This window comes from Typopeltis vanoorti, chromosome 16, assembly GCF_054136105.1.
Source record: "Typopeltis vanoorti isolate ZY-2024b chromosome 16, IOZ_Tvanoo_1.0, whole genome shotgun sequence".
NCBI classification, from domain to species: Eukaryota; Metazoa; Arthropoda; class Arachnida; order Uropygi; family Thelyphonidae; genus Typopeltis; species Typopeltis vanoorti.
Genome location: NC_143564.1, coordinates 43645295 through 43671877, shown reverse-complemented (window position 1 = coordinate 43671877; position 26583 = coordinate 43645295). Strand labels below are relative to the sequence as shown.

Below are 26583 nucleotides of genomic sequence, written 5' to 3'. Positions count from 1 at the left end.
AGGGATATAGCTTCCAGAGAATAGGAAGAAGAAAATGGAAGCCGAAGAGGAAAGGATACTGTTGATATCAGAGGAATTGTGTGCAGTAAGAGTGGAAGTGGAAAGTACTAGTATTGTACACTATCTACCAATAATTGTCCAGACACTTTAGCAATTTACAATTGATACCAGCAGGCAAACCCTAATATCGGGTATGTACACCTTTGACTTTGATCACCTTCTGCACCCTTTAAGGGAGGCTTTCCACCAATGTGCAGCAGACATCAGGTGGAATTTGTCTCCATTCCTCCTTCAAAGCAGCACTGATTATGGCAACAGATCGAGGATGTGCTGCTCTGGACCTCAATCATCTCTCCAATTTGCCTCTGTTTGATGGGGTTGAGGTCAGGACTGCACAGACCAGGGCAGTTGTTTTAACACCCCATCTCTTCATGCCATTCCATAACAGCTGCAGCATTGTGGCATGGGGAATTGTTGTCTTGATAGTAACACAGGTCCATTCCATAAAAATTCCACCATGTAGCACCTGATTATCCAGAATATCAAGAAAATGATCGGTGTCTGTGAATAAGCTACTCTAAACTTGTGTTCCTGCATTTTATTGTTGTGTTTTTCATTCAAATTAATCATTAAACAAAAAACTTAACAGTGGTTACTAAGTAATTAAACTGTAATTACTTTAAAGAGTAATTACAGTTTAATTACTCTTTAAAGAGTAATTAAACTGTAATTACTTATAGTGCATTAAATCAATTACCTTGCCAGTTAAAAATCAGTCATGTGTAAAAGCCCATGCCTACTGTACAAAGTAAAGATGGTGGCAAAAAAAAAGCAACAATGAACAAGCACTCCGTGTCTTGCCAGTGCAGCGCCATCGATAACCAACAAACCCATAATGCGCCACTGTTGTAAAATTTATGTCACCAATAAAAAAAAAAAAAGGTATATTATGCATGTTCCATTGCCTCTGGCTAAATACTTCCTTGTGCAAAAATAGATGAATTGGTGCACAAGCTATTTATCGACCTCAACCAGCCCTTTTCTGTTCACTCTTTCTCCATTCTGTAAAACAGCTCCTGAACTTAGGCAAATGAGTCCAAATCCTCAATCAGCACATCGTTGCTATGAACAAAACTTTTTATTTAAAAATACGAGCACTGGAAGCTAAGCTCAAACTAACTGATGATCAACATTGCAACAGAAGCTCACCCTGGCTTGAAAATGAACTTCGCGATCTAATTGCATCTACGGTACACAACTCGATGGAGACTAAAAACAAAAAATTCAACTCCGTTATTTTGAACTTTGTGACAGAAAACAGAAATCACCAAAAGAAGACATAATCAAATTATCAGAATAATGCAACATTACTTCTAAAAATATCGTCAGGTGCCATTGTTTTGAACTCTTAAATAAAAGTATGGATGGAATGAACTTTCTACACCTCGTAAAAGTGACTTGTGACATACCGATAAGCACATCTAAATTAATAAAAGCGATCAACAACAAGTTCAAAGATACTTGCCCCAATCATGCATACGTGGTCAACCAGACCTAATATTTGCCCAGAGGGAACAAGGACACCATCTTCGAAGACAACTTGAAGAAAAATGCCAAAATGGAGACTGAGCCATGGGACAATGCCAAGATTTGATGGGAAATTGTTTTTAATGTGTACACATGCAGACAAGCATATGCACACTCATACATGTTAGTGCCACTGGACTCATAGGAGAATCTGTCACTCGATTCTCTCTAGTGCAGTAAATATAAACCTTGATCAAGCAGAATAGAAGTCTTTAGCAGCATTTGCTAAACGGATCTTGCATCATATTTTTTAATATAGTGAGAAGTGTATTAGATAGACAACATACTTATATAACGATTTTTTTTTTTTCTGGGGTTTTGCTAAAGCATTTGGTAGAGTACCACATGACAAACTACTGTTGAAATTGACCAAGATAGATCAGCTGGTAACTTTGTTACAGGGATAGTTGGCTGATAGAATGACAGATGCATTGTGTATATATACAGAGGTATCATCATCATCATAGTTTATTCACAATATGATACAATGTGAAAGGGAAAAAGAGATTTATATTAAAAATTAAATATTGCAAATTATGCTATTCCAAGTCTCTCTATCCTGAGCCAACTGGTAGATGTCAGATGGAGTTTAACAGTTCAGCCTACTGATGGTTTCACATATTCTTGACCAGTTGTTCCTCCTGGTATGATAGACTTTGTGTTTCTTAGAGGGGACCTCCCCTCGATGAGTCTTGACAGACTTTATGTTCTTAGGAAGGATCTCCCACGATGAGTCTTTCGACTCCATGGAGGCCTGAATAATAATAATAATAATAATATGTATTACCAAAATTGTTTGCATAGTCTACTGTGATTGCCATCTTCTGGTTTGTACAGGATGAGGGATTCCAAAAAGGGTGAGACTTCAGGATGTCTGAGTTGATGTCCAGAGGTATAGTATCCCAAAAAAGAATGGTGACAGGTGGAGTAACGTGGGGTTCTATTCTAAGACCACTGTTCTTTAATTTAGATATGAATTATATAATTCAAGATTGAGGGATGATAATCAGTTGTCTGCTGATGATGCTAAATTAGGAACGGCAATGTCAGGAAGCTCTAATGCTAAAGGGATCAACCTCCTGTAATGAGTCTTTGAAGTCCATGAAGTCTTGGAAGTAATACTAATGCGATGTTACAACTAGATTTCAATAGGTTGGTACTTTGGACCAAAGAATAAGGCCACCACTTTAGTGTTGCTAAGCATAAAGTCATGTATTTTAACCAGAGAAAGTGGAATGAAATTATTATATTGGAGTAACTTTGTTCAGTAGGAGGAGGAGGTGAGCAATCTAGGAATCTTGTTGGATAGAGAACTGAAGCTGAGAGGACTCATGTGAAAGTTATAAAAATTACCTAGAAAATTTGCTATCATGCAAATGACCCTGAAATAAAAAGGCTAAGGAATTTTTTATCATTTTTATATATATATATTTTTAAATAGTCTGGAAACCCTGCTCTAGAGACCAAATATGGAACTTTCTCAAGCCACTTTGGGTCTCCAGTAAGCTGGGCATTGGTCACACACTGGACATTGAAATTCACATACAGTCTAATGACAATCAGAAATATTCATGTCTATTGCAGGATTTGAATCTGCAGCCTGCTGGTACAATAACCACTCAGCCAATCAGGGCAGCAAAGCAGCGATAATGATGTGATAGTTTCACTGTAATACGGCACTAATCAGGTCACACTTGGATTTCTATGCACAGATCTCGTCATCTGGTTGTATGGGTGATAAAAAAAAAAAAAAACACAGAGAGCAGAGGCAAGCAACTAAGACTGTTGCAGGACTTTTGAACATTGAGTACATAGCACATTAAGGGAATGTGGTCTGCTGAGCTTCGTAGATAGGAGAAGAGGTGATGTGATTTGAACATATAAGTTAGTGAAATGAGTCTATCAGATACAGTGGAATTATTGCACAGAGAACGAGAGGTCATGTGAGTAACAAAGTGAAAAGGAGATATTGCAGAGGCAAGCAACTAAGACTGTTGCAGGACTTTTGAACATTGAGTACATAGCACATTAAGGGAATGTGGTCTGCTGAGCTTCGTAGATAGGAGAAGAGGTGATGTGATTTGAACATATAAGTTAGTGAAATGAGTCTATCAGATACAGTGGAATTATTGCACAGAGAACGAGAGGGCATGTGAGTAACAAAGTGAAAAGGAGATATTTTGCATGACCAGTGTTTGGCCTCCCAGAACATCTTCTGATTGCATTGGAGGCCTGTAAAAATATATATTTAATTAAAATGAAACCAATAAGTTTAAATAATTTACTAAATCACTTAAGGAATTGACAATGTATATAAGAATATAAATTAAATTACACTTTAATAAATATTTCCGATATTTTGGCAATGTCACGTTGCCATCTTCAAAAAGAACTTACAAAAAGGCACGTGCATGTAGGGACTACAACACAATAACTTCCTCACTTCATTCTCAGTTACTGTGTTGTATTGCCTACGTGCACGTGCCTTTATTAAGTTCCTTTTGAAGATGGCAACGTGACGTTGCCAAAATATCAGAATATTTATTAAAGTGTAATTTCCTAAAAGTCCTGATGGTGTCCCCAAGTGGGCTATATAGGTGTTCTTGGCTGTTGGGCTGAAGGTCTGCTGATGTAAGCCTCCCAAATTTGGGGAAGTCTCATGCAATCAAATTTGTTGAGGTTTGGAGAGTTTCTTAGGGCTGAGGCTGATTCCAAGAATAGCCTTTCGAATTTGAACTTGCTACGGTGTATTATTGTAGCTTTCTTCCGCCATATTCTGTGGTGTGTATCCAGAGCATGGCCTGCAAGACCTAAGTGGCTGTACTTGTGAAACCGGATGTAGTCCTTGTGTTCCGAAATTCTGATATTTGTTGTACTGCCTGTTTGGCCAAAGTAAGACAGTTTACAGCTGCAAGGGACCTGGTATATACCAGGTAGGTCTAGTGGAAGTGGTTGGTCTTTAGTGGAGCAGATAAAGGATGCCAATTTTCTGTATGGTCTGTAACAGGAGGTCAAGTCATGTTTTTTAAGATTTTGTTAATTTTTTCCAAGGTGCCTCGGATGTAGGGAATGGTGATGGATTTAGGATAATCCTTGTTGTGAAGGGGGGGGGGTTGTGGTTTGTTGGTTTCAATATTTTTTGGATTTTATGGGGGGGGGGGTAGCCATTGGCTGAGAAAGTGTTGAGGATGTGATTTAGTTCAGTGTTTAGGGCCTTGTCGTTTGAACAGATTAGTTTAGCCCTGTTATATAGTGTTTTCACCACCCCATATTGTTGTGAAGGGGGAGGATTGTTGGTGAATGTACCTGCCTGTATGGGTGGGTTTTCTATAAAATGAGAAAACCAAGGTTCCATCAGGTTGGCTGGTGACTAGTGTCTAGGAAAGGGAGGCTGTTGTTCTCCTCTTTTTCCAGAGTTAACTTGATTCTGGGGTGTTGGTTGTTTAAGTGTGTTAAGAAGGAGAGGAGTGTATCAGAGCCATGTGGCCAAATAGTGAACACATCATCAATGTACCAACAACCCCCCCCCCCTTTCACAACAAAGATTACTCTAAATCCATCACCATTCCCTACATCCGAGGCACCTCGGAAAAAATTACCAAAATCTTAAAAAAAAATGACTTGACCCCCTGTTACAGACCATACAGAAAATTGGCATTCCTTATTCACTCCACTAAACACCAGCCACTTCCCCATAGACCTACCCGGTGTATACTAGGTCCCTTGAAGCTGTAAACTGTCTTACTTTGGCCAAACAGGCAGGAGAGCTAATATCAGAATTTCGGAACACAAGGACTACATCCGGTTTCACAAGTACAGCCACTCGGATCTTGCAGACCATGCTCTGGATACACACCACAGAATACAGTGGAAGAAAGTTACAATAATACACTGTAGCAAGTTCAAATTCGAAAGACTATTTGTGAAATCGGCCTCAGCCCTAAGAAACTCTCCAAACCTCAACAAATTTGGTTGCATGAGACTTCCCCAAATTTGGGAGGCTTACATCAGCAGACCTTCAGTCCAACGGCCAAGAACACCAACATAGCCCGTTTGGTGGGGGGGGGGGGGCACCATCAGGACTTTTAGGAGAAGAATAGCTTCCTCACTTCATTCTCAGTTACTGTGTTGTAGTGCCTACATGCACATGCCCTTTTGGAAGTTCCTTTTGAAGATGGCAACGTAACTTTGCCGAAATATTGGAAATATTTATTAAAGTGTAATTTAATTTATATTCTTATATACGTTGTCATTTCCTTAAGTGATTTAGTAATGCATAACCAATGTATAAGCTTGTCTACGAGAAGTTTAAATAAATATAGCCAATCTGATTGGCTATATTTATTAGCTATATATATATGCTGCCACTCTCCAACCAATATCTCTCGATATCTCTCGAATATCTTGTGAATGTCTTTAGGTGGGTGAAGAATTTCATCATTCTTGATAGACAGTCACCATCACCACCATTACTCTGCTTTTTGGAGGCAAGTAGCTTGAATAAGTTCCATGTTTGGTCTCTAGTGGAGATTTTCCAGATTAAGTGACCCTTATGCCACCCATAATACTAAATGTGTAATAGGGTTTTTAATAATTAATTACTATATAAACATATAAGTTCCATCTTTGGTCTCTAGTGCAGATTTTCCAGATGAAGTGATCCTTATGCCACCCATAATACTGAATGTGTAATAGGGTTTTTAATAATTAATTAATATATAAACATATTAATTAGATCTAATTATGCATAAATTAGATTTGCTTTATAACATTTAATAAATTAGCTAATTTTAATACTGTTGAAATTTATGTATAATTATATATTATTTAGTTCTGTTGCACATTCTTTCTGATTATTAATATCAGACTTAATGGAGTTCAAAAGTCTGTAAATGAAGCCCACTGCCACAAAAAGCTGATAGAACTATGCCTTAAACTTGTTCACTGTTTCTGCATTCATCATGCGCTGAGCCATTGCTTTCCACTTACCAAGAGAGTTTGAGCAAAGAATATGTCCTTGCTCAAACTCTCTTTACACAGAGATGGCTTCTTTTTCTACCCCTCTTTCCCTTCAGTTTATGAATATTCCCCATTAATCTGATAACAACTCCATACTAACTTATACTTCTCAGTCATATCTCCTATACATGAAGATGTGCAAATAGCATTATCTCAACCTATCTTCATATCCAAGACCTGAAACCACCATGGTCAATCTTCTCTGAACTCACTAATATATCCTCATTTCTTTTAAACCAGGTTTTTATGCACAGATATTCATTATACAGCTTGATCAAGGCCTTCTACATATAATTGTTACCTCTTCATTTTTATGTAGCTGTGTAGCTTAGTGGAAGTGGCATTTGTATCCTCCACACTAGGCTGCCTGGAAGGAAGACATAAGTTCTAGTCTAATCTTCAACTAGAGGAACTTTTCCTAAGCCTTTCTTTGACCGGTTCCCGAGTTAGTTGATCTCTGACATGGGCAAGTGGATTTTTTTTTTCCCAGAAACTTGGGTTTTTCATTTCATAAGCTCAAGAAAACTGACCATAGAACCCACCATTTCAGACAATAACATTGTATTAGAATTAGGGCCTGTGGGGTGGAGACACATGTCAATCGTCTCTTCATAGAATGTCACTAATAATTAGTGATAGTCTTCGGCCAGCTATCTCTGATTGCTACTCGTGGAGACTGAACTGTCCTCTCAGTCTCCAAAAGTTATATAAGGCTAAAATGACCTTGCCTACTCCCTTTAAAAGGAATAAAAGACATTAGCTGACTTTTTTAATCTGATTATTTTTATTTATGATATTCAATTGTATATCTATTCTGTAGGCTATCTTAGCCTTTTAAATTTCAAAATTTTCCTTAGCAGTATTGAACTGAACTTACAAAGTTGATAGAATCAGTAATATAAAATATTTCAAATACACAAAAAATTGTGTGCATTCATATTATGATTCATGTATTATGATGTCAAGTAATGTGACATGTAGAATGTCCAAGATATGAGTGTGTCTTTTGATGGAAGATGACTAGATCATCAGAGATGTTTAAAAATATTGTAACTAGTTTAGCAAGGCATGATCCTACTTCAAATTTGACTGCCTTTTATATTAAAAAAAAAAAAACTGGCACATGCAAATCTCATACATTCTACACACCGCATTGTTAGTCATCAAATAAAATGTGAATTATATGTGTGTGCAACATTATTAGTCTTTTCTAAATATTATGTGTTACTAGTACAGTTAGCTTGCTTGTTGTGAAACTGAATCAGTGTGATATCAGTTTAGTCTTTTATTTCTCTCTCCTGAAATAACATACATAAAATTCTGTGTATCTCCTGCTACCAACCCAATTCTAGATCCTTTCCTCACCTCTCCAATATAATAACCACAACTCCAGTCACACAGATCGACCTAAAATTCAAAGCCTCAGTCATCTCCACAGTGAAGTAGAACGATCACCCAAAGATTGTCAGAATAAGCGAAACATGGTTGGAAGAGGATGACATCCTGAAAGGAATAGAGATGGAAGGGTATGATGTGTTTCGTGAGGACAGAAGGGGTAAAAAGGTAGGGGGAGTGCTATTGATGATAGAGAAAGAGTTATGTCCATATAAAGTAGAGATGCAAGAGGGAAATAGTGCGAGTAGTTTTGAAGCAGTATGGTGTGAGATAGAGGTGAATGGAATCAAATACTTGGTGGGATGTTGTTATAGACTAGGTAATGTTGATGGTGGTGATAATGAAATGTACAATCAAATTAGCCAAGTAAATAAGAAAAGGGTGATCATTATGGGTGATTTTAATTATGGCAATATAGGCTGGAATGATGAGATAGCAACTGGAATAAAGAAAATGAGTTTCTTGAGTTTTTGAGGGATAACTACCTCAGACAGTATGTAACAGAGGGCACACGAGGATTGAGGGTCTTGGATTTGGTCATCTCACCAGAGGATGTAATTATAAATGATGTGTCAAATCATCCACCAATTGATGAGAGTGACCATGAGGTGATTACCTGGGTGGTTGCCAGCAGTGTGAGGACCTCTGTGAGAAAAGGCTATATGTGGAACAACAAGGGGGGGAGGTGATTATGAAGAGCTCAGGAGACAGCTTGCAGGTGTAGGGTGGAATGAGGAGTTAGCTGGTAAAGAGATCAATGCAGCTTGGGGGATTTTCAAAAACTGTTTAGTAGATGTTTCAAAAACTGTCTAAATGTATTCCAAGGGTGAGAAGGTTAAATAAGATGGGTGTGAGATGGATGAATAAAGAGATTAAGCATGCGATACAGAGAAAAAGGGCATTGTGGAGGCAGCATAAGAGAAGTGGAAATAACCAATTCCATGAGGTCTACAAAGACCAGGCAAGGAGGGTGACTTGGGTTGGTGAGGGTAGCTAAAGAGAGGTATGAACAGCAGTTGGCTAATGAAGCCAAAAAGAATCCTGGGGAGTTCTTTCGATATGTAGCCAGCAAAAGAAAGAATAATTATGGAAGGATGACATTGATTGGAGAAAATGGTATAAAGACAGCTGATGCAGAATGTGTGGTGGAGATACTTAATGAGCAGCTGATAAAGATCTTTCAATCTTGTGAATGTGACTTCATTGAGGGATTGAGAGCAGTTGATGATCGGGAGAAGAGACTGACTGTAGGTGAGTAAGAGGTGTATGGGGAGTTGAGTAAAATAGATGTTAATAAGGCTGTGGGAGTTGATAATATATCACCACGTATTCTGAAGGAATGTGCCAGAGAGTTGACACCTGCCTTGACATATTTTTTTTAATAAGAGTCTTGCACTGGGTCAAGTTCCTAAGGAGTGGAAGGAGGGCAAGATTGTGCCACTTCATAAAGGAGGTGATCGAACTCAAGCATCAAACTATAGGCTTATCTCTGTGTCAGGTGTTGTGGTTAAGTTGTTGGAGAAGCTTGTGAGAACCAGGATCCAGAGTTGGGTTGATAACAATGGTATTATCTTTGATGGATAGCATGGATTTGCTAAAGGGAGGTCATGTTTTAGTAATCTACTTACTTATTACAATGAAGTGACTGCTTCCTTGGACAGAGGAAAAGGATACACAGTAATATACTTGGATTTCGCAAAAGCTTTTAATAGAGTACCTCATGATAGGTTGACAGTCAAACTAGAGCAGATGGGGTTGGATATTATATTGGTGCATTGGATTGGAGACTGGCTATGTGATAGGTATCAACAAGTTGTGTATGGGGGAGCGATATCCAGGAAAAGGAAAGTCACTAGTGGAGTGCCTCAGGGGTCTGTTTTAGGTCCATTACTGTTTAATTTGTATATTAATGAAAAAGGTGAAGATTTGGATGGAGATATTCAGTTGTTTGCAGATGATGCAAAGTTGGGACGAACCATGAAGTGTAGTGAAGATGTTGTGGCCTTACAGGAAGACTTGAATAGATTGAGTGATTGGGCTAGCAAATGGGGATGTGAGTTCAATGTTGCAAAATGTAAGGTTTTAAAATTTGGAAAACAAAGATGGGATGCAGAATTTATGCTTGGTGAGAATATATAGTTGGAGGTAGAAGAAATAAGAGATCTGGGTATGATAGTGGATAGGGATCTAAAATTTAGGGGACACATCGGCAAAATTGTGAAGACAACACAAAGGCTTCTGGGAATGATGCAGAGGATACTGACGTGTAGAAGTAGGGAGGTTCTTGTTCTGTTCTATGAGGCTTTGATTAGGCCACACATGGACTATTGTGCCCAGATTTGGTCACCGGGTTTTCAGAAGGATGAAGAGATGTTGGAAAGGGTCCAAAGGAGACTGACTAAGGTAGTTTCTTACCTCTGGATTGTCGAGTATGAGGAAAGATTGAGAAGATGTAATTTGCAGAGTCTGGTGGACAGGAGGAAGAGGGGAGATATGATAGAGACCTACAAGTTGGTAAGGGGTTGTTATAGGATCAATGCTGGAGAAGTTTTACAGAGAATAGTGGGAGATCAGGGGAGAACCAGAGGTCATCCCTGGAAACTGTATAAAGAAGGGTGTGAGTAGGGGAGTGAGAGGTAGGTTTTTTTCGTGCAGAGTTGTGAATGATTGGAATGCCTTGCCTGAGAATGTGGTGTATGCAAAGAGTTTGAATGTGTTTAAAACACGGTATGATGAGCTGTGTGTGTGATAAAAGGACCTCCCAGATGAGTCTTTGACTCCGTGAGGTCTTGGGGTGGTAATAATAATAATAATTTTCTTCTCTTTCTGCTCCTTTAGGACTTGTCCTATTGCAAGACTTGTTGAACTTTTATGTCAAGATGACTGTTAACTCACCTGGACAGTTCCCTTAAAGCAGTGTTTCTCAAACTTCAGATATCAGTGTACCCCATTCTTAAATTTTCATTATTACCAAGTACCCCTAATTAATTAATTAAAAAAATTAATTATTTAAAATTGATAAATTAATTTAAAATATTAATTAAAATTAAATATCTATTTTATTTGAATTTATATGTTCATGTAAACAAAAAATATGATTTATTTTTAAATTTTGGTTCTCTAGAGATGTCAGACGACACACCCTTGTCAATTTCATTTGATCCAGATGCAATATCAACGTTTTCTTATTGCTTACAGCTACTTGTATTTGCTATATTGCTCTTTTTTGTGGTTTTATAAATCCAATCTTTAACCAATGATCCATATGTAAGCATTTGAAAGCTAAAAATAAATACTGTATTTACTCGAATATAACTCTAACTTTTTTCCCAAAATTAAAGCTAAAAAATCGTGTTGCAAGATACGTGTGGGAATTTTCAGAAACTAAAGTTTTCTGAAAAAACTGAAAATGGTAGAACTTACCAAGAAGCTCCTACTCGCTATCACTACTTTTGGCATCGAGAACAGTTTCTTTGTGTGTATTGTGAAAGTCATCTACCCAAACAGCGTCGTCTTCTTTCCCATTATTTCAAGCAAAAATTACCAGTAATTTACAAGACTTGAGATACATAGAGCAGCGAGGAACTGCATATGATTGGTGCGGTATTAGCAAAAGATCGCACGAACCAAAGACAATATTAGCATTTCAACAGTTGAGTTGAAATGCTAATTTTCTTCAACTGAATTTCATAATATCTGAAACACATCCACTATATATTTCTTAGTTTTAACACGTTAACGACACGGGTGGTGTCAAGCAAAACCATATGTTCCACCAGCAACATATGGTTTTGCTTGGTGTATAAAGCAGTTTCTGTTGGAGAGGGGGATGTGATTCATTAGTTAGTGCCGTTTTATCCTGGTTGTCTCTAATTGCACTGTTTGTTGAAAAATATAATGACTCCTTTAATTATGCATAGCCGAAAATTGCCATTTACCCCCTAACGACCTTTCGCATATCCCAGGGGGTACGTGTACCACACTTTGACAAACACTGCCTTAAAGCATATCATGATATGTCATCAAGTCCTAGTGTGGTGCCTTATTAATATAAAGGTTTCTTAATTAATCATATACATCTTTCTCATTCATCATCAGTTCCTCCATTCCCATTCTCTTCACACTTAACTTCTACATGATGTCATACTTAACAAAGATGACATCTTGATGAATTATTATTACTATTCTGGACCTCCATGGAGTCATAAAATGCATTGTGGGAGGCCCATCTTAGGCAATATAGTATATCATACCACTTATTAAACCAATTCACCATCTGCACATCCACCACTTTATCAGGCAATAACTTCTATTGTCCAACCCTCCCCCTCTATGCAAAAAAGCTACTTCTCACTCTCTTCTTCATCACCTGCTTTTACAACTTCCAGGGATGGCCTTTTTCTCTTGTTCGTCCCCCATGTTCTACTATGTGAAGAATCTTGCTTGTGTCAATCCTTTAAATACTTCTCAACAGTTTATATGTCTCAGTTGTCAGCCCTTTGTCTTCTGTCCACCAAACTCTGTAGTTTGTATGTCCTCAGTCTATCCTCATAACTAACATGGTAGAGTCCTGATATCATTTTAGTTATTTGCCTCTGTATCCTCTCCAAGGTTAATTTATCTTCAAATCCTGGTGACCAGATCTGAGCACAGTAATCCAGGTGTGGCCTTATTAGGGCTTTACACAATGGAATCACTCCTCTTTTATCTCTTGTGGTCAAAGTCCTTATCATTGCAACAATTCTCTAGGTTACCTTCACTACCTACACAATATGTGCTCTGAACTTCAAATTTTTATTGACAATCATCCCAAGATCCCTTACCTCACCCACTTCCTCTTGTATAGATCCACCAATAGAGTATGCAATCTCTCATCCATGGATCCCAAATTTCAGGACCTTACATTTGGCTGCATTAAATTGATATCCCCATTTATTTGCTCACCTTTCCAGCTTATTCAAATCTTCTTGATGAGCCAAAACATTAGCGCTATTACTAGCAACCTTTTCAAACTTTACATCATCTGAAAATAATTGGAAATATCTACCTACAACCAGTGACAATATAATTAACATAAAAGTTAAAAAAAAAACAAAGGTCCCAAATGTCTCAACTATGTCTACTTCAGCAGTTAATGTGCTATCATTTACACAACAAATGAGCTATCATTTGTCATCTTTCATAATGGCTTGCTGGCCAAGTGGTTAGCGTATCTGCTCTCCAGCCAAAAGGCTGAAGGTTTGAATCCTGCCATGGGCATGGATGTTTGTGATTGCCTGTGAAAATACTAGTGGTTGTGCTGGTGGACGATGGTGTTGGTTGAAGTTCGATGGTGGATTGAATGATGGAGACAGCTGTAGAGTAGGTTCCTTCCCTTGATGAGTCTTTGGACTCCCTAGAGGTGTTAAATAATAATAATAATCCTTTCTTCTATTAGTCACACGCCACAAAAAATTCTATGGATTTTTCTTAGCCTGATTCCCAAGCTGCACTGATCTCTCCAAATTTCTTTTTTTTTTCTGTGTAGTTTTTTTAATAAAAAAATAAAAAAAAACTTTTAAGAATGAATATGAGAAAATGAGAGTGAATATATATATATATATATATATATATAGAGAGAGAGAGAGAGAGAAGAAATATGGTGAATATATACAAGTTACCCTATTTCAGGAGTAGTGAATCTTGTGAGTTGTGTAATTCAGCATATGATTCACCACCTACTGTTTCTTAGTTATTATTTTTTCCCCTTTCTCTTTTCTTTTCTGGTTTTTAGCATTGCTTTATTTGGTCTTGGATTCTGGTTGTGAATTGTTTTCTTCAGGGTGCTCCTCCAGTTTCTCACAGACAGCAAATTTATCTTGAACACTTTTGGTAGTAATCATGTGTTTTCTGCTATATATGCCAATTTAGGTAATCCATGAGATTCATGCCTTCTCATCCTAGATAGGACTTAAATCTCTTAGTGAACTTTTGGTTGATAATAATTAGTGGTTAATTTGATGTTGATTTTCCCAATATGATATCGCAGCATGTTATTTTTTTCAGATAATATGATCATGCCATAATAAATTTCATCACAACTGTTCAATTTGCTTTCAGATAATGGCGTGTTCACGAGCTTATTTCAGTATATTTGAAATTAATATTATTTAATTTAAGTATCTGTGTTTTTGATATTCTAGTTAAAAATACTTTTTCATCTTCACCATCAGTGTTAAAATACGATTCTCTTAGTAGTAGTAGTAGTAGTAAATGCAATTTAAATTTTTAAATGTCAGATCAGCCACCTTTTATATGTATAACTATTATTTATTTAGAGCATTGAAGTTAATCCACATATTTTCCATCAACCCCCACCTTGGACCACTTCAGATATCTCTAGGAAGAATGGTAATAGATATCATTAAGTTTTTTTCCATCTATTCTTTGGTGCTGTTTGCCTTTGCATGTGGTCTCAACCAGCTTTTGTGGTACTATGCAGATATGGAAAAACAGAAGTGCTACAGTCTTCCAGGAGGTGGTGCTAGCTGGGAGAAACAGAGAGATTCTTGCTTAGCATGGAGGAGATTTTCAAAGTAAGTTTCATTGTGTAACATTAAAGAAACTTTCATCTTTTATATCTTTTATTTCATAGCTAAATACTTATTAAAGTGCAAGAAGAAAGAAAGAAAGAAAACTTTGATATGCTTATAAACCCAATGGATTGTAATTGCATGTAGGTCTTAAATAAGATTTGACATGCTCATCAAAGCAACTGCTTTTACTTTTTTTATGTAAACAATTTTTTTTATGTAAAAAATTTTATGTAAATTGCAAAATATTCACTGTGCATTTACATTTTGCAAACACAAAATGTAAACGCACAGTGAATTTTTAATAATATGGATAGATAAAGATCAGATAATCCAGATTCCCTGCTCTGTAGACCAAACCTAGAATTTTTTCAACCAGTTAAGGGCCTCAATAAGCAGGATAGTGGTGTTATACTAGATAATTAAAACCATCCACTGCCTAAAATCTTTAATAAACATCTGTGCTTCAGTAGGATTTGAACAACATACCTGCTCTCCAATCTGTGGACTGGATAGCAGTGTTGTCTGCTTGGCTAGAAGGTGACATTTTGAAATGTTTTGATGAGTACATCATACTTAGCCATATAAATACTGGTATAATTCACACTACACAGCTTTCTTATCCATGATAAAGAGAACAGGAAGGTTCCACTAATACTCAATATTTAACTTACATCTAATCACATGCTGGGGTGCTTAAGGGTCAAAGCTGCATAACTGAGAGGAGGCCTCCACATAGCCTTTAAAGCAATGCAGAGAACCGACCAGGGCTTCTGACCTAATGTCCAATCCTCAACTTCTTGTGGTGCACCCTGTTAGGTATCTACCTAGATACTGAACAAATGAGGATGGGCTGGCAATTTGGGATTTAGCTGACCAAATTGTATTTTTATTGGCTTAAACCAAAATATAAAATGATGGTACAACATGAGAGAATTTCATGCCAGCTGGGGTGTCAACCAGTAAAACAAAGCAAACATTGTTTTCGCAGGGGAACCAGGGAAAACAGTGAAAAGTCAGCTATTGGAACAAATCCTAAACCATATCGCAACTCAATATCACTGGAGTTTAAGATCAGTACTATCAACATAAGAAGCCTGAATGGCAAAGAAATGGTGCTAGCTGAGGAATTAGATAAGCACCAGATTGACATAATAGGGGTAACTGAAACATTTTTTGTTTCAGTCACCGGTAGAAACGGTAGATGGCGTTGATGGACACGATTCGTAGTAGAGGTTCGGTGTAGTGGTTGAGACAGTTGTAGGTGTCCTCCCGCGATGAGTCTTCGGACTCCTTGGAGGTATCAGGAATAATAATAATAATAATAAAAAAGGCAAAAACTGGTGAGATCTTTCTGAGCAATAAATACAAAATGCTATATTCAGGTAATGACAATCAGAGAAAAGAAGGTGCAGCTATAGTATTGAACACAAAATATGAGGCTAATCTTCTTAAATGGCAAGCAATATCAAGTAGAGTGATATGGGCAAATATCAGAATGGGTAACTGGACAATGAGACTTATTTGTGTGTATGGTCCCACAGAAGTGGAGGAATGTTTTGAGGCTTTAGCGAAAGCAACTGACATAATGAAAAAGGAAAAGTTGGTCCTTGTTGGGGATCTAAATGGCAGAGTAGAAAATGATTGTCAGACATACAAAAATATTTTGGGAAAATTTGGAAAAAATAGCAAAGCTAATAATAACGGCAAATACCTGTCAGATTTCTGCTCAGGACATGGCCTGTCTATTACTAACACAATGTTCCAGTATAAAAATATGCACAAATTCACATGGAGAGAAGAGGCAAGGAATAAGAAAAGTCTCATTGACTAGGTTATTGTTGATAGTGATGTTTTCTCACTGGTGCAGGACACTAGAATTTACAGAGGATTTGAAATTGGAATTGATCACCATTTAGTCTTGAGCAGGATAAAATTGAATTTCATATTGAAAGGAAGAACATGTAAGAGAGTTTTAAAGCAAATAAAAGTTGAGCAGCTCTCAGATGTGAACTGTAGATTAAAATACACAAACATTATTCAAGAAAAACTTAAAGAGTTTTTGAGAACAGGAACCAAACCTTGGAGATTCACTGGCAAAACCTGAAGAAAACATTGATTGATTCAGCCAGTGTGGCATGGTTGTCTACAAGGATAGAAAAATCAGAACTCTGTGGTGGACACAGGAATTTAAAGAGGCAGTGAAGGAAAAGAAGAAAGCATATAAAAAGTTCCTGGCGAATAAGTCAGCTTGTTCTCTTACAGAATACAACAAATGTAAGAAAGCTTAACACTGTGTAAAACTAGCTAAACAAAAGTCATGGGAAGACTTTGGTAAGAATGTAGACAATAAATATGAAGAAGGTGGCAAGATATTCTGGAGGTTGTTAAAGAAGCTCAGAAATGGAGGCAAGAGTGCTGTAAAAGGAATTAGAGATGATAAAGGTGACATGAAAACTAGAGAAACTAGAGAAAAAGATATCCTTGGTGTATGGAGTAATTACTTTGAAAAATTGTTAAATGAAGCAAGCAGTGATGATAGCACAATGGTAAAAAACACTCAATGTCAACAGACATGCAATCAGAAATACATATCCATGTTGAGAGTTTATTTTTCACTTGGTTAGACAATAATAAGTTTAGTTTAATCCTTTATTCAAGTGTGAGCAAACAAAGTTTGTGCCTGAAAGTATCTTCAGGACTGGGGTAAGGTAGTGCAACACCAGGCAACTCGTTGCAAAGGTGGAGAAAGCTCTCACTAACCTCTATCTCAGTATCTCTAACCTCTATCTCAGTATCTCCCATAATGCAAAGCACATCTCCTTGCGGATATGTGTAATGCTATGCATTAAGGCAAGGGCCACTACCCATACCGGTTTCGACCTTTATTGAGGTCTCGTCAGTGGGAGCCAGGCCCAGTAGTGGAGATATAAAGGCAGAAGCAATGAGAGGTCATCCTAACCTATAGGAGTTGCCAAAAAGTGTGCAACCTTATTATTAAATTACTCCGGATTCAAAGAAAGATGTTGAGAGTTTATTTTTCACTTGGTTAGACTATAATAAGTTTAGTTTAATCCTTTATCCAAGTGTGAGCAAACAAAGTTTGTACCTGAAAGTATCTTCAGGACTGGGGTAAGGTAGTGCAACACCAGGCAACTCGTTGCAAAGGTGGAGAATTGCTCCTCTCATTGCTTCTGCCCTTATATCTCCACTACTGGGCCTGGCTCCCACTGACGAGACCTCAATAAAGGTCGAAACCAGTATGGGTAGTGGCCCTTGCCTTAATGCATAGCATTACACATATCTGCAAGGAGATGTGCTTTGCATTATGGGAGATACTGAGATAGGAGTAGTGAGAGCTTTCTCCACTTTTGCAACGAGTTGCCTGGTGTTGCACTACCTTACCCCAGTCCTGAAGATACTTTCAGGTGCAAACTTTGTTTGCTCACACTTGGATAAAGGATTAAACTAAACTTATTATAGTCTAACCAAGCGAAAAATAAACTCTCAACATCTTTCTCTGAATCCGGAGTAATTTAATAATAAGGTTGCACACCCTTTGGCAACTCCTATAGGTTAGGATGACCTCTCACTGCTTCTGCCTTTATATCTCCACTACTGGGCCTGGCTCCCACTGACGAGACCTCAATAAAGGTTGAAACCGGTATGGGTAGTGGCCCTTGCCTTAATGCATAGCATTACACATATCTGCAAGGAGATGTGCTTTGCATTATGGGAGATACTGAGATAGGAGTAGTGAGATCTTTCTCCACCTTTGCAAAGAGTTGCCTGGTGTTGCACTACCTTACCCCAGTCCTGAAGATACTTTCAGGTGCAAACTTTGTTTGCTCACACTTGGATAAAGGATTAAACTAAACTTATTATAATACATATCCGTAGAAAAAGCAATCAAAAGTCTGAAATGTGGAAAGGCAGCTGGAGTAGATGATATTCAACCAGAAATGCTCGTATATGGAAATGGCAATAATGTGGAAGACCTTAACATACAGAAATTTTTGTTCCATTATACACTGAGTTAGCTTTGCATTAGGAATACCACCTATTAATATTGGTGGTATTCCTAATGCAAAGGTCCACCTCTTTGTGCAGTCATGACTCGCAGATTCCTGGAACAGATTCCACAAGGTGTTGAACATACTTCATGAGTAACTTAACCCAAGTCTGCTGTAGCAATTCCGTCAGTTCACGCTCATTCAGTGGAGGAGGATCAGCAGTTCTAACATCCTGTTCTAGCATATTCCACATATGCTTAATTGGGTTACAGTCAGGGGAGTTCGGGGACCAATGAAATGTAGCGAATTTGTTGTCGTGTTCCTCTAACCACTCAGTAGTTGTATGAGCACAATGACAAAGTGCATTGTCCTGTTGAAAAATGGCACTGTGGTCGGGTAGATCTCCTGCAGATATGGATGGGATGGTTGGATAACAGGTCCCTGTAACATTCATTATTCAGTGTTTCTAGGATGATAACCAATGGGAATAGCTCCCCAGACCATAACACCACCTCCACCGGCCTGTTGAACCCCAACTATGCAACCAGGGAATAGACCTTCATGCTGTTTATGCCAAATGCGAATCTGGCCATCAGAATGGTGCAGCAGGAAATGGGATGCATCACTCCAGACGGCCTTGCATGGGCCAAGGAATGCCAGCAATGGACTCTCCACAGATAGAAGAAGGTCGTCTGGAAGGATGCATCCCATTTCCTGCTGCACCATTCTGATGGCCAGATTCGTTTGCGATGCCTGGCCATCATCATGGGTACCCTTGTTGGTCTCTGGCTGTGAACTCCCAAGCAAAGCAAGATATGGCACATAGTGCATGTGGAAATGGGTCAAACTGCTCTTATGTTGTACTGGTGGGTGAGCTGTGTGACTGTTGCATGTCATTGCTGAAATACCAGTCATGATACCCGATGATCACTTAGAGGCGAGTGTCGGGTGATCAACCACACATGGCTGACCAATGTGAGCCCTTCTGCTGGATATCTGTTCATGGTTAATCTAATCCTGGTACACCCTTGGTACAGTAATATGGGAGCAACCAACAAGTGTAACTGTTTCTGAAATACTGGCACCTGCCCTCCAGGCTCTAACTATCTGCCCATGGTCATATTGGCTTATATCACCACGTTTCCTCATTACTGTCAAATGTTTACTGATTACCTACAGAGGATAGGTGTGCCCATTCATAGTAGCTGCACATGACATTGATATCATGTTGTAGTTCGTTATTGCACTGAATATGTAAATCAGTGTGTGTGGGGGGGTGTTCCTAATGCAAAGGTAACTTAGTGTATAAGGCCCTGATCAGGCCTCATATGGATTATTGTGTGCAGATTTGGTTTTCATGGTAATGAGGATATATTGGAAAGGGTCCAGAGAAGACTGACTAAGGTTAACTGGTTTTAGGGATGTGAGATACAAAGACAGATTGATGGAATATACAGTTTGTAGTCTTGTGAATAGGAGGAAGAGAGGGGATGTGATTGAGTCATTCATTGAGTCATCTGTAAAGGGTTGTTACCAGGTTAATGTGGAAGCAATATTTTACAATGAGAGAAGGAAGTAGAAGAAGGGGATATCTCTGGAAACTGTATGAGGGTGTGAGCAGGGGCATAAGGAGCAGATTCTTTGTGTGGAAAATGGTTGGTGAATGGAATGCACTGCTTGACATTGGTGAATGTGGATAGATACATTGAATGAATTTAAAGCATACATATTTCCGAATTTAGGGATACAAAACACACGTGTTAAAATGATTATTTTACTTATTATTAATAAAATAACAATTTGATGTTTCGATCCCTGTATTGAGGTCATCATCAGAAGGATACATGCTCTTGCACTCTGTACTGGCAAATTAAATCTACGCTGTTAATTAATCTTTTTCTTAGCCTGACCTCTAGCGATAATTTAAAAAAATAATAAAAAAATAAATAAACAAATAAAATAAAATAACAGTTGAAAAAAAATTATAATTAATAAATAAAATAATAAAAAACTACAATAAACTCTGCTAAAATCCTCATGTACTAAGATTCTTCTGGATTTGTACAGTTCAGATTGTTATACTATGATTTTCTTCAGGCCTTGTACAGTTCAAGTTGCTATGGAATGTTAAGGAAAAAAAAAAAAACCACTTCACCAAGTCTTCTTGTATTGGGAATTTTCTTTGGCTTGTTCTGGTTGCTATAAAGGTTGCAGATGGGTCCGCCACATTCTTGGAATGGTTAGGCCATCATTTTTGTTCAGATTTGGGTTATGTTTGAGCATTTCACATGTTTCTTTGAATTTCCTCTCGAACCAGGTTTTGGTGAGGTGTAGGGACTTGGTATTTTTCCAATCAATTCTGTGGTATGTTTGGAGTGCGTGGTCAGAAAGGCCGATTTTTCCAAAATGGAGGTATTTAATGTGTTGTTTGTGTTCGTCCTTCCTAATTGGGATGGTTAGCCCTGTTTTCCCTAAGTATGGTAGGTTACATGTGCATTGTATTTTGTATACCCCTGGGTGGGCTAGGTGTGGAAGAGGATCTTTGGAAGAACTGAGTAGGTGTCTTAATTTTGTTGGGGGTTTAAAGGTGGTTTTGAGGTTGTATTTGTGTAGTATTTTGTCTATTTTTTCGGAAATGCCTCTAACATAAGGTATGGCAACAGCGTTCTTGAAATCTTTTTTTTTATTACTAGTATCTCAGTGAAGGATCTTGTGAATAGTTTTTTTACTGTATCCATTTTTTATAAATGTATGGCTGATGAGCTTGTATTCCTGGTTTAGAGCTTGTTCATAGGAATACTGTGAATAGGAGGAAGAGAGGGGATGTGATTGAGTCATTTAATCTGTAAAGGGTTGTTACCAGGTTAATGTGGAAGCAATATTTCACACAATGGGAGAAGGGGGGGGGGGGTAGAACAAGGGGTTAACTCTGGAAACTATATGAGAGTGTGAGCAGGGGCATAAGAGGCAGACCACTTAGCCAAAAAATTAGTGGCCACACTCAAGGAATTGGTAGGTCAGTCCCTTTCCTACATAAAATATACTCAACATTTCATAAACAAAATTAAAAACATTACACTCAATGACCAGGATTTATTAGTCAGCTTTGACATAACTTCCCTTTTCACCAATGTCCTGATCAATGATACTATCTTACTCCTACGGAACATATTTCCACACGACATCACGGCCCTCTTTGCCCACGTACTCTGCTTTGGATATTTCATGTGGCAAAACAGTTTTTACCTTCAAAAAGAGGGTACAGCCATGGGCTCACCACTTCCCCCCCCCCAGTTGCTAACATTTATTTGGAAGACTTTGAGCAACAAGCTCCAGAGTCAGTATGCCTAAAGCCCAAAATTTGGCTCAGATACGTCAACGATATTTTGGCCATTTGGCCCCACAGCTGCGAAGCACTAAATACATTCTTTAGCTACCTGAACAAACAACACAAACGTATCCAATTCACCATTGAACTAGAAAATAACAACTCTCTTCCGTTCCTAGATACACTTGTCACATGTCTTCCCTCAGACTGTCTCTCCTTCTAAGTCTACAGCAAACCTACACACACTGGCCAGTACATACACAAAAATTCTTATCACCAACAAAAACTAGGTCTCATAAGCACCCTTAAACACAGAGCTCTAACTATCTGTTCAAATGGAGGTATAAAAGTCTTAGAGTGGCTGCACTGCATAGTTCAGAAGGCCTGGACAGAGGGATGAATTCAGGATGATTGGAGTAGAGCTCTCATAATATCCATATATAAAAAGGGAAATAAAACTGAATGTGAGAATTACAGAGGTATTTCTCTACTGAGTGTTTGTGATAAGATATAACAGTTGAAAAGTATTGTGGAAGATAAGCTTGGTGAAGAACAAGTCGGATTCAGGACAAATAGAGCCTGTCAGGATCAGATTTTCACTTTATGACAAATAGCTGAGAAATTATGGGAATATAATTTCCCATAAATTTCCCAAAGATTTGTATTTAAGTTTTGTCGATCTGGAAAAGGCATATGACAAGGTGCCAAGAGAGAGAGAAGCTATTCGAAACGCTACAGTTATATAGTGTCAATTGGGCATTATATCAAGCAATACTTAGTCTTTATTTGAATTTGTAAGTCAGCAGTTAGAATTAAAGGAAGTACAGGAAGGTGGTTTAATGTTAAATCTGGCGTCCGACAAGGATGTACATTATCTCCTCTGTTATTCATTATCTATATGGATCACATTATGAAGGAAAGTGGTACTTGATATCAAAATGGGAGATGTTAATCTCAGCTCTTTGCTTTAGGCGGATAATGTTATACTTCTAAATAAATCTGCAAGATTCCCTGACTAATTTAAATAACTGTTGTAATAGATATCAGCTAGTTAGACACAATTTTTAGTGAAGATGATACATTAAATATCGAAATAGAAAACAGAATCAACAAAGCTGGTATGGTCAGAAGTAAAGTGAATAAATTTATATGGAATAAGGTAGAAATTAGTCAAAACACTAAATTAAATGTATATAAGACAGTGTTCAAACCAATTTTAACTTACAGATCTGAGAGTTGGGTCAGAAGTAAAACACTTGACCAAAGACAAGAGACCACATAAATTCAGAGTCCTGAGAAAGATTAGGGGCATGGACAAATGGCATCAATGGTAATATCATATTAAAAACAAGGATATTAGGAAAGAACTTGACATTGTCAACATCCAGGAATACGTTAGCAGAGCTAATCTCAGGTGGTATGGTAACTTAAACAGAATGGAAGAGGAAAGATTAGCAAAACAAGTGTTCTCTGCCGTTGACAGGAAAAAGACCCAGAGGAAGACCAAGATATAGGTGGATTGCTGCAGTAAAAAGTGCCATAGAACAGCGTTCTTCAACCTTCTTACACATGCAGACACGGGAAAATAGAAATATTTCGTGGACCGGCTGACGGCTAAGACAAAAATCTCAACCAATGTAGATAGTATTTTATTTAATCCAATGTTATGAAATTAAAATTTTTAGCTGGTGTGACATCTGCAGCTGCTTAGAGGTTAGAAAATTTGATATACGTGGCTGGAGCGTTATTTCTGAGAGACGAAGAAATTTTTGGCGGACTGCCAGAAAATTTTGGCAGACCACAGGTTGAAGAACAAGGCCTTAGAAGATAGAAATATAAGATCTGATAACGTTGGAGCGGGTAACAGGCTGATTTGGAGGAAAATTGTAGATAGGAAGTTAGTAGTGATGTCAATATTTCACGTAGTACTATCATATCCTGTACATCCCTTGAGGGTATATATCAGGAATTTGATGATGATGATGATGAGGTAAAAATTATTTTTAGTGTATAGGCTGTTGTTACCTCCCTTAAGCATTCCTTCAAAACATGTGGTGATATATTAAGTGCTACTGCCTTATTCACATCTAGTTTACTCAATTCGCTATATACTCAATTTACTCATTCACCATCAGTCCCTACTCCTCCCTTTCCACTTTCTTTAAGCTCTATAATAAATTTAGTTTAATCCTTTATCCAAATGTATGCAAACAAACGTTTTGTGGCTGAAGTATCTTCAGGACTGAGGCAACTTGTAGTTAGTAGAGGTGGACCAAGCTATCATCACTCCTTGTCTCAGTATCTCCCATAATGCAAAGCACATCTCCTTGCAGACATGTATCATGTTGGAGGCTTAATGGATTTTTTACAACACTCAGAAAGGATTAAAACAGAATTTAATACTTCCTATATTTCATCTCAGTCACTGAGACATCTTCAGGGATTACAAAAAGACTTATGTAACATAAACACAAATAACAAACAATACTAAGTCCAACCACATGGGTGACACTAAAGTCCTATCTAGGTGGAGTGCCCTCTAAGGGCGGTTGGAGGTGGCCTGAAATGTGTAATAAGTGTTTCCCAAATCTTAGGAAGTTTAATGCAACCGTATTTATTAAGATTGTTCGATTTCTGAGAGCTGCTGATTCTAAGAATAGTCTCCCTTTTTTGAATTTGCTATGGTGGAGCATGGTGGTTTTTTCCCATGAGATCCTATGGGTTGTATCCAAGACACGGTCAGCAAGGCCTGACTGACCATAGTCGTGGTTGCAGATGTATGACTTGTGTTCCTCCTGGCATGATCCTCCAGGTCAGACAGGCAGATGGTTGCTGATCTGCCTGTCTGACCAAAGTACACCAGCTTACAGGAACAGGATACTTTATAAACTCCAGGCACTGAGAGATTAAAAATTCTGTTTTAATCCTTTCTGAGTGTTGTAAAAAATCCATTAAGCCTCCAACATGATGTCCTCACAGCACTTAAGCCTCTACACATGGACACGGATAATGCTATGCATTAAGGGAAGGGCCACTACCCAGACTGATTCCACCTTTATTGAGGTCTCATCAGTGGGAGCCAGACTCAGAAGTGGTGATACTAAGGCAGAAGCAATGGAGAGGTCATCTTTACTTATACGAGTTGCCAAAAGGTGTGCCATCTTATTATTAGATTACTCTGGATTTAGAGAAAGATGTTGGAAGTTTATTTTCCACTTGGTTAGACTATAATAAATTTAGTTTCATCCTTATCCAAGTGTATGCAAACAAAGGTTTGCACCTGAAGTATCTTCAGGACTGAGGCAACTCATAGTAAAGGTGGACCAAGCTCTCGTCACTCCTTGTCTTCTCATTCTTTAAGCTCTGCAGGATAAAATACTTTTCTAAACTGTTTCTCATGTAATATATCATTTGTATCCTTTGTTGTGGTTATCATTCTGCTATTATGATCAACCTTCCATAATCATTCTTTCTTCTGTTGGCCATATCAAAAGATTTTTTTCATCTCCATTGGTTATTGCTGCTTATACTGCACTTTTGCTATCCTTACTTAGCCCATCTTGTTTATCATGTTCTCTTTGGCACTTCTCATTCAACTGATTACTACCATTTATCTTGTGCTGTCTTCTAGATTGCTTGCTGATTCTCTTCATTCACTTTGAATGTATTCCTTGACTATTGGAATACATTCAAACATTACCTCTGCAGATAGTTCTTGCACGGGACCCAACAATTCCTCATTCCATGATATGGCCACAAGCTCTCTTCTTAGCTTTTCATAATCACCAGCCTTGTAGGTCTATGTGTAAATCCCTTTCTCACAGAAGTCCTTATATGGCTGGCTACTACCTAGATCAGGGGTCTTCAGACAGTGCAGGCCACATTAAAAATTTCAAAGAAGCCCACGGGCCACTAAGCTATACTGCGGTATTTAGAATTGTAAGATGCTTTCCAGATTCACAAGGAACTCTGTGCATCTGATACTTTACATAAAATCCTATAAAAATAAACAAACTCCGCTTTAAGATCATAGGTAGGAGTCGGGTTCATGATAACTAAATACAATCAATACTCGAGAAAAGATAATTTAATGAAGAAAACATTCATTTTTTACAATGTCAATGAACAACTTGGCAATGTTTTTCCTTGACCAGCTTGTCTATGTTGGCATCAATGTTGGAAGTTGCTATGCGCAAAGTATTCTCGAGATGTTGGTCTGTAATCTGAGTTCTTGTCTTGGACTTCACATGCTTCATTCTGGAGAAGAGCTGCTTACATAAGTATGTGCTTCCTAACAAGGCGCACATCTTCAAAGCATGCCGGCAAAGATTAGAGAATGCGTCCTCAGAAATGTAGTCTTTGTAAAATGTAAGCAAGGGCACATTGAATAATTTTTCTCTCAAAGAAGAGTTGTTTTGGAGTTCAAGCGGCTCCATTTGTACTGAGCCTGGCATTTCAGCAGCATTGACACTGAATGGCATTGAAAATAAATCTAAAGAAGACTGTTGGTTACGAAAATCACTAAATCTCTCTTCAAACTCATTTTGCAACATGGCTAATTTTGTAGCGTATTCATCAAGAGATGAACAGTTGGACTCAGCGAGAAGCTGAAAACGAGTTGTCTTTTTTTGCGAGTTGTGCCTCCCAAAGTTTGAGCTTGGCCACAAAA

General features: G+C 38.0%; 1 protein-coding gene across 1 annotated transcript in view; it reads left to right on the top strand.

Moving 5' to 3' along the window:
• The window catches only part of LOC150097977 (transient-receptor-potential-like protein), a 192748-nt gene that overhangs the window by 107114 nt on the left and 59051 nt on the right, over nt 1-26583 (top strand). The window contains 1 exon segment of the mRNA XM_090406648.1: nt 14319-14576. Coding sequence (XP_090262774.1) covers nt 14319-14576 — 258 coding nt within the window.